Genomic DNA, 13,050 nt, shown 5'->3' on the forward strand with positions numbered 1-13,050 from the left:
TGTAAAATCCTCTTGTGTCGGCCAGTGAGACCCCTTACTCACTGACCAATTCCCATTCCCTAATTGTGTCTGTCTTCAATTTAGGAGGGAGGCTATGGATGGTGGGGGAAGCAAACGTTGCACCCCCTTGAGATGTATGTCAAACAAAGAAGGAAAAAGGTTTTTTAAAAAAGATTCAGAATAGAGAGAGAAAACAGCAAAAAGCTCAAGGTCGAGCTGAGAGGAAAAAAAAGATCTGAGGCTGTTAATTAGAGAAATGTTGCAGGACAGTCTGGCTTTTAACAAAGCGTGGGAGCGTGAGAGTGTAAGGCCGAAGAAGTAGCTGTTAGCCTAGCGCGCCGAGAGGGGGGGGGCAGGAAAATTGCCCACAACGTTCTGAGTTGTGCAACATCATCACCTCGCCTAATTGAGATAAAATCCCTAAGAAATGGAAACTGAAAAGGAAGACCCAGAAGATGAAGGCAAAATAGAAAATAAAGGTGAAGAATCAGCCCCCAGAGCACAGGCTAGACCCCTCTTCGAGTGAAAAGTGTGCCATAAGACTGTCCCAAAGCAGAATGAAGCGGAAAGACCATGTTGAAGATCTCTGTCAAGGTAACCGTGTTTAGTTTTAAACTGTGTTAGAATTGCATAGAGCCTGTAGCTACTGACCATCGGCTATATGATTTCTGAAGAGCGTAACCATTAAGCTTTTGCCGTGGGATTCCCTGCAATGAAGAAATCTCACTGATTTAAGTGTCCAGTGTTACACTGCCTAAGTGTGTGTGCTGAAGAGACCGAGAAACCAGACAGCATGTCCCTGGCCAAGCCAAAATCATGCTACTACCATGCTCCTAAAAGCTGCAATAAACTGTGTAAGCTGGGAGACCCAACCTGATTGAGAAGAAAAGAAGATATTGGAGCAACTGTCTTAAAAAACAATGAGATCTGTGTAGCTGGCTGGCTGACGCTGTCAGTGATGTTACAACTTTAAATTAAAACTGTTTTCCTGTTTGAGACCCCAGCGAAGAAAGCTGACCCGAGTTATTTGTTGCCGGTGCCAAAGCAAGAATTTGGCTGCCCTGTACCTCATCATGTCCTGCTTTAAGCTTGGGATTTACAAATACAAACAAACTGAGAAGCTTGCCTTTGAAGTCCTGCAAATCACCCCACCGCCTCCCCGAAGATTAATGGCTGCTTGAAAAATGCAAGTATAAGGCGATGCCCGTCACCCCCCAGCGTCCTGAGTTTTGGCACTCAGTGTTTCAGTGCTGTCGTGTACCAGGTTAGAAGAGAGAAAAAAAAGAGTAAGTTTTTAAAATGTCTGTGAGAGAACCTGACAGAAGTAAAATAAAATTTACAGAGGAGTTGCCCAAGTTAAAGTGTCATGGCTAGAGAGCTGAGCTGTGCCGCTCTGTTTAGACAGAGGCCTTGCTAAAAAGTTAAAGGCCCTTGTCTGTCAGAAGGGGTGTAGGGCCACACTTTCCCTTTTTAAACTGATGCAAAAGTGGAGAGCCTTTGCTGGAAACATCGCATCTTCTTTGCCCAGAGCCTTCTCTGGTTGCCTCCATCATCATCTGGGCTTTTTAGAGACACTCTGCACATGAACTAAAATTTTAAATTGTCAAAGACTTGCCATGGACAGTGCTGTGAAGCTTTTGATAAACTTGAACTCTCATCGCTGTGGACCGTGTGTCTATGTTTGTAGTCAGCTCAGTGTACAGCCGGCTGAGTTTGATCTATAACTTTTAGATTTCCTTCTGCCAGAACTCATGCAGCATAGAGTTGCCGATGCAAAAATGGTGACCTAGAACTCTTTGCGTGTGTGGGTATGCCCGCCCCTTGATTTTGATGAGCCCTGAGCTTTCAGCCAGAAGAGCAGTATGATTGCTGGATCTGCTCCATCATGCCTTACCATGCAAAAAGTGTTTTCCATTCATTGTGTTAAATTGCAAAAAAAAGTTTGTTGTGTATATTTTATGATTTCTTAGATATCATAAAGTATATGTGATATTTGCAGATTAGTGTTAGTTGCAACTCCAAATAATACGAAGTGTGGTTCCCAATGGATGACAAGGAAAAAAGACAAAAGCAAGTAGAAAAGAAGGAAATAGAGAAAGTAGAAGACAGATAGAGATGAGAGAAAAAAAGAAGAAAGAAAAGGCAAGAGGCAAAGAAAAAACATTTGTAGAAAAGAAGCGTGGCCATAGTTGCCCCCAGGGTAAATTAAAAGCAGCTGATTGTGCCTGGAGCTTATTACCTGGGGTAAAGTAGCCACAATAATGTAATAGTTCTTTAAGATGAAGAAAATGTAACTAGAAGGAGAAGAAGAGCCTATCCCAAATGTGTGTCATTGGGACTAGTGTAAGGCAGAAAGGTTTAAGTAAGCGAGTTTAACTTAAAAAAAAAAAACAAATAAAGAGACAAGGCTGGTGCATGGAGCAGAAAGTTTTATATAAAAAGTTTGAAATATGATCTGCAATACAGGCAGATCAGCAAAGAAAAAGAAAGCAAAAGAAAGAGAAAAAATTTGTCTTCCCATACTAATGAATAAAAGTGTTATCAAGCACTTTGGGAAGCGAAGTTGTTTACAGGAAGCTGTGCCTGAGAACCAAACACTTCTAGCTTATGCTGAAAATGCTTGCTAGTGTTGTGCTGCCTCATGGGTAACATGTATGGTATAAAACCCATTTAGCCCAATAGTTCGTGGTTCAGAGAATGATCCAACCATTAAGTACGCCTGTGTGCTGTAAGTTACCCAATACAGTCTCCTTGTAAGTAACCCCCCCCCCCGCTAGAATCCCAAAACACAAGTGGGGCTAGAGCGCCTCACCCAGTATCAAACTCTGCTGTTAAAAGCCGTAAAGGCAGGTATAAAGAAGTCAATTAATATGACCAAAGTGTCTAAAGTGCTGCAAGGTGCCACCGAGGCCCCAGAGCGTACTTGGAGCGTCTTTCAGATGCCTATCGCCAGTACACCCCCCTTGACCCAGAGGCCCAAGAAGACGTAAACGAAAGAAGAAAAGAAGAAGACCCGGCAGAGGCAGAAGATTCTTAAAAAAGAACCAGTGTGCCCAGTGTGGACAAGATAGACATTAGTGGCATGAATGCCCAAATAAAATAAATCAAATACACAAAAGAGAAAACCAAAGGGGCCAGAATGGGCGAAAAGACAGACAGCTTGAGAGGGGCCGTGACATTGACTTCATGATTGACACTGGAGTGGCATCAAGAGCAAGCAAACGTTAGCTTTAAACAAGAAGTCCACACACTGAGCAAAGTTCTTCAAGCCCAGCGTCGCTTTGTCTTAAAAAATAAGCCATTCCCATCACAGAAGTTCATCCTTTCCAACCAAGAGTTAAAGTATGAGTTAAAGAGGGAAAAATAACCCTTTGACTCCCAGATGGAGAGGACTGAGAACTGTCATACTTTCCACCCCTGCAGCTATGAAAGCAGCTAGAATTAAACCCTAGATACATTGGACACGAGTCAAGAGAGCGAGAGGGGGAGAGTAGACTGTAAACAGAAATCCTGAAAATCCTTTAAAAATCATTCTGAAAAAGCAGTAAGAAGACTCAGGCTAGACCTTACTGTGGACACACCGGGAGACTGTCCCCCTGCGTACGGTCAGACCTGCAACTGGAGAATTGAAGAAGGGGACTAGACCCTACTGCAGCTTGCCAGGTGAATAGCTGCCCGGCGTACGGTCAGATCCCAAAGAAGATCAAACATGCGTGTTGTAGTGTTAGTAGTGTTGCATTGTGTTTCCTTAATAAGGTGCAAAAAGGGGGGTCTGCCCCTGAAAAGAAAAGTTTGTCCCAGTGATTTGCTGATAATTACTGGCTTCACCTGGCTAACATCACGAGAGTAAAACATTTTTGTTTGCCAAGAGGTATACCTGCAAACAGGCTTATTAGCTCTTGCCTAATACCTGTCTGTAGACATCCTGGGAAAATTCAAAAAGATACCATGTTAAGAGTTTATGGTGTAAGTTTAACTTTTTCCCAAAATGCTAATTGGGGCATGGTTGCAAAGATCCTACCCCGTACAGAGTTCACTCTACGCACCCCCATCGTTGCTGAAACAAATGCTACATGTGCACGAATGCTTAATTGTAAAAATTTTTTCCAGAAAATATAAAGCTATCCCTGGTCCCCTTCCACTGTAATAAAATTCAAAACATATCTTTTAATGATGCCCACATACTTTTGCCTCATGGATGGTTTTAGACATGTAGTTCCCACACTTGGTCATTCATTCCTGCCAACTTGTCTAATAACCACCCATGTTGCCTCAGCCGCCAATTGAACTGGTGCCAATTCTTCCCCTGTAGCCCGAGAAAATCCGTCGACAGTAGCCTCGAGCACTACAACTAACTAAAAATTGTAATAGTCATGTGCAGTTATATTCTGACTCAGAAAAATTGGCCTTAACAATGTCACTAGTTGGGGTTCCAGGTTTAGCCTTGGCTAATGGTCTAAAAATCAACTGGTTAGCTTGCAGCTTAGCCAAAAGCATAAATGCCACCTCACGAGCATTGTCATTGTTAAATAAAGAGTTGCGTGATCTAAGAGGTGCAGTTCTAGAAAATAGAGCTAGTATAGATTACCTCTTCCTTCTTCATCATTTAAGTTGTGAGACACACCAAAAGCTCTGTTGTTTTAACTTAACTGATAATGGCAATGCTGTAGATGAACAGATCAACAAGCTGCACAATATAGTAGCTAACAAAACAATAAGACAAAACAATTAGCTCAATTAGTTAACCCCTTGGCTTCCAGATCTTAGCTGGCTTGAAGCATTGCTCATCCTAATTCTACCAGTGTTGTTCATAAAAGTTCTGTTATGTCTCTGCGTTCCTTGTCTTATGCGCTGTTTAACCAATCTGGTTTATGTCTCAGCTAGTAAAACTGCTGCCCTCTACGCTCTAATAGCCCAACAAGAAGCTAAGTAATATGTATGTCACAAAAAGCTTTGTATAGTTATCAGAAATGCTATAATTGTAATGAAATTATGCATTTAAGGGGGGAATGTAGCAGCCATATCGGGGGTCAGACTAAGTAGCCTCATGCAGTCTCATGCTTCATGTTCTAGCTGAGCTCTTTCTCCCTTGAATATATTGTTGTAAGCTGACAAGACACAGGAATTCCTTATCTTGTCAAAGGTCATACAATTGTATATCTTGTTCTCTGCTGTTCTCTTCTGTTCTCTCCTTATCATGGCTACCCTATAACCCAGTTCTTGTATTATAAACAATGGTGCTAAGAGAAGAAATGTTGAGGACTGCAACCCCACGCGGGAGGGGGAGGAGGAGCCGTTTCATATGTGTCACAATGTCTATAAAACCAATGTGCTGATGTATTTCGGGGCTTCTGGCTCTTTGGAAATGATTCCAGCCTTAAGCCCGCACGTTAAATAAAGAATCTCTTTTTCCTTCACTCCGTGGTCTCTCTGACTCTGGGTTCTGCAACACTCTAGAATGAAACTGATTGACTGCACAATTGCCGTGGTTCATTGTGGCTTATTTAGCCATGATGAGCTGTAATGCCCATGGGCACCATCTTGAAAATTCTGCAGCTTGTTGTGTCATCTGAACACGATGGGGGTGGGTTGTGCAAGGGTTAAACAACGCTTGCATAACCCTAAAACAGGCCATGGGTTCTGTGAGGTTGTTTAATCCTTGCCCAACCCACCACTGCCTGGTTCGGATGACACAACAAGGCGTGGGCGTGGCTTGAATATTCAAAATGGCAGCCAGCACACACCACAGCCCACTATGGTTTAAACAAGCCACAGTGGGTTGTTTGATCATGCAAACATGTCTATATGTAGATCCAGTTCAAATAGACTTCAGGCTTGGTTTTGGAATGGAAACTGACTTCATGGTCCAGTGGGATGCCCTTTGCTGAAAGAGGGACAGGGGGACTGCAGTCCTGTTGATTCTCTTGGACTTCTTGGAGGTTTTCGATACCATCAACCATAGCTATCTGTGCTGGGTGTTGGAGGTACTGTGTTGCAGTGGTTCCACTCTTACTTGTATGACCAATTCCAGAGGTGATGCTGGAGGATTATTGGTCAGTTTGTTAGCAGTTACACCATGGGGTGCCACAGGGCTCTATTTTATTCCCCATGCTATTCAATATCTACAAGAAATGGCTGGGGGCACCTACATTGTGGTATTTTCGGCAACAGGTGAAGATCTCTTTTTTTATTTTCCCAGTCTTTTTAGCCCTTCAGTTTTAAAAATTGTGTTAGTGCATTTTTAGATATTTGCAGTGCCTCTGACTTTTATCTTGGTTACTACTTTGGTTTACTTCTGTTTTAAACATGGCTTTTATAATATGCTTTATTATGTTATTGTATTTTATGGTTTTAGGTTTTGTCTTGTAAACCACTCAGGGAGCTTTGGTTAAGGGGCAGTACAGAAATGTAATAAATCATCCTGGTCAAGCCATCTATGAGGCCACCTTTAAACTGGCTAATCTAAAGCTTTGGTGGGACACATGATCCAATCCTGAAGTGTCTTCACCTCAAGACAGATCAGCAGGTTTAAATACCACTTGAGCACCCCTTGTGGTACCTTTCATTCTAGAAGCCTCCATCCAACTGTCTCTTGGAAAAGCATGACTTTTGTAATGTTTAGCAAACCAGCCTTAATTCCATCAAGAAACCAGAAGCCCAAAGGAAGGGTCTTAAGGATCCTACTGTTCAGCTATTTTAAGGATACTATTGTTCAGTTCCATCCTGAGTCAACTCAAAGTCATTGTCCCTTTTGTGCTCCCAGCCTGAGGTCTATAACTGCCCTTCAGTACAGCCACTGGAAAGGAGTGAGAGCATGTCTTTCTTTTGCCCAAATAGCCAACATAATGCATGGCATGAGCATTAGCTGCCAGTTTTGTGATTGTAACCTATTAAAAAGGGAAGATGAAATAGGGTGGCCAAACAGAGGATGCCTTCAAATACAGGACTGCCCTCTGTAAGGTAAGACACATGGCCACTATAGGGGGAGATTGCATGAATCAGGTTGTTACGAGTATAAAGCTACAGAGCACTAGAAACCTCAAATTTAGCTTGCAGACAAGCTAATTTTGACGCTTTGGGGGCTCCGCAGTGTGACGGACAGCATTTTTTAAACTTCCCCTGATTTCAGGAACTACAGGAACCACAGCGAGGGACAGTGGGGAGGGGCACATGTGGCCCACCCTGCCCTAGACAAACCAGAGATAATTTTAGCCAACAAATTCTGTTCTACTTAAAGCTTCCAGACTGTTTACATGAGCAGACCACATATATTTCATTACAGTAATCTACCATAAAGGTTACTAGAGTGTGTATGACTACAGCCAAGCTACCACTGTTCATGAAAGGCTGCAGCGGTAAACCAGCTAAAGCTGATAAAGGATATTCAAGCCACCAAGGCCACCTGGGTCTCAAATGACAGTGTTCAGTCAAGGAATACACCCAAGCTGCACAGCTGCTAATTCGGGGGAAGTGCAACTCTGCCCAGCACAGACTGTACGCGAACTTTCCAGAAAACCACCTACCCACAGGGCTCAGTATTTAGCTTCAGTTTATTGGCTGTCATTCAGTATGAACAAGTTTTTCACATTTCTTTCAACATCTCACAAAGAAGCCTATACTCAGGTTTTCATAAATTTTATTTATACTTAAGTACTTTATCAATTTAAAAGCAGATTATTAATAATCTATAAATGTTTGACTGGACAAAAAAACAAAACAAACCCCAGCCTTAATTTTTTGGTAAGGTCAAACATCAGACATTATTTACTTAGAAGCTCAAATACAGACCAGTCCCAAATAAATTATTTTGCATATTACATTGATAGGAGGAGGGGGATTTGGTTAGGCTATATTAGAGAAACTCAAACAACTATGAAGATAGTAACTAGACTTTTCTTCACCAGGTATAACAAAAAGCCACTAAGTAATAGTGGTTTACCATCTATTGTGCAAATTTTAAAATGTTATTATATTTAATAAATCTATCCCTACAGTCTTTCTTGACATGTGAACATGCAATGTAAGAGTGATTTCATAAATGAAAATACATGCAAGTTGCTGCCTGTTAAGAAAGGGCTCTGTCCTGTGTGCGTTTTTTCAGCAAAAGCTATATTGGATGACATTCATAACTGATGCTGTTTGCATGCATTTTATATTTGGGAATAAGTTCCTGAGTAGAAGAGGTAATATATACCTTGGCCCTCTTTCTCCATCAGTTTAAAGATTTTTAATGTGTTTTTTTAATTAGGTTTTCTAGGGGATGGACAATTATGTCAATTTCAGTTTCTCTGTTTCCCATTTTTCTCAAGTTTGTTCTGTCCAAAAATCATTTTGCGACTGTTTTTAAAAGTCTGCATGAAAATGAGTATGCATTTATCTCTAATATATGCATTTTGTACACAAATTTGCCTAACATATGCATTTTTACAAGCAATTTTCCTTAATATTTTTTTCACTAATACACACATTTTGTGTACATTTTAGCCTAATATATAAAGTTTTGTACACATTTCCTTTGTTCAAAGAACTGCATCACAAAATTCTGAGATGTGTGAATACTGAAGGATAGCTGTGTTCCATTTCATATATTGATTAGGGAAACGCAAACTTGCTACGTTCTTATTGAATTGTGAACTAAACAAAACCTCATCCCTAGGTTTTCTACTAATACACTGGAAAACTGGAAAAAAGATATCAAATCCCCATCTTAGAATAATCAAAATTAAAATTTAGAACTTATTTGGAATATTATCGAATAAATATATAAAAACACAGATGACAAACTGTAATAGCTATTAAACTATGTCTACCTTTAGCTGTAGACCGTGCATATTTGCAGGAAGTTCTTTAATATGTTGGTAGATGTAAGAAGAACATTGCTCCTGTTCAGCCTGTAACTGAGGGGCAAGTTTAGAGAGGTGACCTTTGTAGCTCTTGATGGCTGCCTGCAATTCATCAATCAATTTGTTCACCTGAAGGGTTAAATTATGAGAGCTGTTAGTAAGAGGCAATTGTTGATGTCACACCTATTAGAATTTTCATTACAAACCTGAGGGAAGAGATAACATTTCAGTGCAAAGTCTGACAGAAAATAAAGAGTATCCATGTCTGCTTCCTATCTAACCACCTAGCTATTGTGGAGAAAACAAGTCCAGACAAATATACACACAAAAATGAGCACACAAAAGTCACTAAATCAATGGTCCTATACTGTCTTCTATTTAAAGATGCTAAGATGCTTTAATATTGCATGTAGTTATTTTCTTTTAATTAAAATGCTTAGTTCATTTTCTAAATAAACATTTTTCAATCACTGAATTAACTCTTTAGAATGCACATTAGTAATGACAGGCTGCAGTTCACAAATAAAACCTTCTATCTTGATTTCTGCAAGAAAAATGTCTAATTTTAAAGGGAGGTAAATGATTTATTTTTTATAAGAGGAGCAAAGCCAGAAACCAAAAACAGTTAATTTAGGGTGCAATCCTATCTAGATAGGCGGCTGCCGCCAAACTCGGAGGTGACCACCTATCCAAAGCAAGGCAGGAGAAGCACAGGGGGGATTGTTCCCTCCACACCTCTCCTGCTCTGCTTTTTCTGCTTGACAGCTGTTTTTGGCTGTCTAGCTATGGGGGGGGGCAAGTGGGAGAGGAAGCTGCTGTACGACATAAAGGCAGATCCGCTCTCCCTGCCCGGAATGCCCCAGCCCCGCCCCTTTTCAGCCGCTCCGCGCTCCTCTTCTCAGTGTGGATGGAGCTTCTCCGCACTGCCTCGGAAGCAGCACGGATGTGGGGGAAGGTCAGTTTTCTGGGAACCAACCTTGGAGCACAGTCTCCGAGGTAGGTTCCTGGAAAACAGCATATCCTATGGCCGTCTAGCCACTGTCTAGCCGCCATAGGATTGCTCCCTTTGGATTTGGTAGGAAAAATCCAGATATTTGAAAATACTGGGGAAACAGCATAGCTCAGTGGTAGCTTACATGCTTTGTATGGAAAAGGTTCCAGATTCAATCCCCAGCATCTTCAAGTAAGACTAAGAAAGACCCCTGTCTGAAACCCTGGAGAATCACTACCAGTCAGTGTAGACAATGCTTCCTATCTTTATCAACAAACAAAGAGATAAACTATATTTATCAACAAACAAAGAGCTGTTTCCCGCCTCCCAGCTGAGCAGAGCAGAGCAGAGCAAGCTGCTCCAGCTGGTCCAGGGACTACAGAAGCAAGCAAGCTCCCAGAGAGCGACCAGAGTGAGTGAACAGGGGGAGCAAACAGGAGTTGGACAGGGGAGTTGCAGTGGTAGAAGAGACAAAGGAGACAAAGGAGATAGAGGCTAAGAGGCAAGTGGGCTGCAGGAAGCCCAGGGGGCTACCCTTTATCCTTCTGAGTGGCTGTGAGCTCACCAGGTGCTTCTGAGAGCTCCAACTGAATTGAGGGTGTGTGGCCTGAGTACTCCCAGCAGCTGAGTGGGCGGGAAGCTTCAGTCTGTTTCCCGCCACCCAGCTGAGCAGAGCAGAGCAGAGCAAGCTGCTCCAGCTGGTCCAGGGACTACAGAAGCAAGCAAGCTCCCAGAGAGCGAGCGAACAGAGCGAGCGAACAGGGGGAGCAACCAGGAGTTGCCCAGGGGAGTTGCAGTGGTAGAAGAGACAAAGGAGACAAAGGAGACAGAGGCTAAGAGGTAAGTGGGCTGCAGGAAGCCCAGGGGGCTGCTCTTTATCCTTCTGAGTGGCTGTGAGCTCACCAGGTGCTTCTGAGAGCTCCAACTGAATTGGGAGTGTGTGGCCTGAGTACTCCCAGCAGCTGAGTGGGCGGGAAGCTTCAGTCTGTTTCCTGCCTCCCAGCTGAGCACAGCAGAGCACAGTAAGCTGCTCCAGCTGGCCCAGGGACTACAGAAGCAAGCAGGCTCCCAGACAGCAAGCGACCAGAGCGAGCAAACAGGGGGAGCAAACGAGTTCGGCAGGGGAGGTCAAGGGGGAGGCCTCTAACATTTTTTTTTCATTTTTTTCATTTTTTTATTTTTTAACTAACTTTCTTTCATTTATTTATCTTGTAACACACACTTCCACACCAGTGGGACTCTGCTTTTAACCTCCTCTGAGTAGAGGAGCAGGCACAGGCTAGTCTAGAACAATCACAAAGCTAGACACAAAAAGGGAAAAGAGGCAATGGAAGAACAAGACTCTCCAGCGGTGGTGACCTGCAAGGTATGTGCAATGTTTGTTTTCTTGCCTGAGAACAACATGGCCTACACCTGCAACAAGTGCAAGTTGATCACGCTGCTGGAAAAAAAAGTAAGTGGACTGGAGCAGCGACTGTTGACCCTCCAGGGAATAAGAGAACACGAAGAGTTCTTGGACAGAATGGGGGAACTACAGCAGCAAAGGGAAGACCAGAAGCTTGAAGAGCAACAGCAAGATGAGGCAGTGGAAAACCCTAAATGCTGAGGTGAAGAAAAATTGAGTTGAGGATACTCCTTGGAAAAGGGTGACAGGAGAAGAAGAACTAGATGCCACTTTGCACCAGTGGAAGCAATGGAGCTGTGGAACCGATTCCAAGTACTTGCGGATGAGACTGGAGGACAGCCTGCAGAGGAAGAATCACAGGGGAACCTACATGAGAGTGAGCAAGAGGCTGAAGGTCAGTCAAACAGAGGCGATGAAACCCAGGCCTACAACAACAAGAAGAGAAGAGTGGTAGTAGTGGGAGACCCCTTGCTGCGTGGGATCGAGACCCAAGTATGTCGTGAAGACCTGTAAACTCACCAGGTATGTTGTCTCCTGGGAGGACGGATTAGAGACGTGACTGAAAGGTTGCCTGCACTCATAAAGCCCACTGACAGGTATCCCTTTCTTCTCATCCATGTGGGAACAAATGATACTGCCAAGCGGAGCTACGAAGAGATCATGTCAGACTTTGAAGCTTTGGGAAGGAAACTCAAGAACTTTGGGGCCAGATAGTTTTCTCATCCATCCTTCCAGTAGTTAGAAGAGGGATGGAAAGGGAACGAAAAATACTCCGGGTGAATGACTGGCTACGAAGGTTGTGCCGACGAGAGAGATTTGGATTCTGGGACCATAGGCTATACTTCCTGGAAGATGGGCTGTTGGCAAGCGACAGGTTGCACCTCACAAAGGATGGGAAGAATGTGTTTGGCCACAGCATGAAGAACTTCATCAGGAGGGCTTTAAACTGAATCCTACGGGGAAGGGAGATGTAATGTTGGGGGTAACAATGGACGTAGGCGCATGCACTGCAATGGAGAGAACAGCTCTGATAGCGCCCAATAATAGTCTTCAAACACATGTAGGAAGAAAGCCAGACTATGAAGCACATGGTCTTCGATGTCTATATACTAATGCCCAGAGTATGGGAAACAAACAGAACAAACTTGAACTCTTAATACAGGAGGGAAATTATGACTTGATAGGTATAACTGAGACTTGGTGGGATGACTCTCATGACTGGCATAAAGCAATTGAAGGATATAACTTGTTCCAAAAGAACAGGAGGAACAGAAAGGGAGGTGGGGTTGCCCTGTATGTGAAAAATACATATCTCTGCACAGAAATACAGGAGGATGAGCTTGGTAGCCCCATCGAGAGCATCTGGATCAAAATAAATGGAGCAAAGAATAAAAGGAACCTGGTGGTCTGAGTCTACTACCGGCCACCCAACCAAGGAGAAGACAAGGATGAAACTTTTGAAAAGCAAATAGCCAATGTTTTAAGGAAGCATGATGTAGTAGTAATGGGGGACTTCAATTTCCCTTATATTTGTTGGGAGACAAATTCTGCAAAACATGGCCCCTCCAGGAAATTCCTGACTTGTGTGGCGGATAACTTCCTCCTACAGAAAGTAGAGGAAGGAACTAGAGGATCGGCTATCCTTGACTTGATCCTAACCAACAGAGATGACTTAGTGGATAAAGTAGCAGTTACAGGAACTCTGGGGGAAAGTGACCATGTTGTACTTGAGTTCTTGGTTCTAAGGGAAGCAAAAGCCGAGTGTAGTCAAACACGTACCCTGGATTTTAGGAAAGCTGATTTTAATAAAC

General features: G+C 42.9%; 1 protein-coding gene across 1 annotated transcript in view; it reads right to left on the reverse strand.

The window, feature by feature from the left end:
- Positions 1–13,050, reverse strand: part of DCDC1 (doublecortin domain containing 1) — a 465,182-nt gene that overhangs the window by 255,224 nt on the left and 196,908 nt on the right. The window contains exon 11 of the mRNA XM_084852919.1: positions 8,811–8,972. Coding sequence (XP_084709045.1) covers positions 8,811–8,972 — 162 coding nt within the window. The remainder of the gene's footprint in view (positions 1–8,810; positions 8,973–13,050) is intronic.

This window comes from Heloderma suspectum, chromosome 1 (assembly GCF_057233095.1).
Source record: "Heloderma suspectum isolate Gila_16-S chromosome 1, 16-S_ref, whole genome shotgun sequence".
Taxonomy (NCBI): Eukaryota; Metazoa; Chordata; class Lepidosauria; order Squamata; family Helodermatidae; genus Heloderma; species Heloderma suspectum.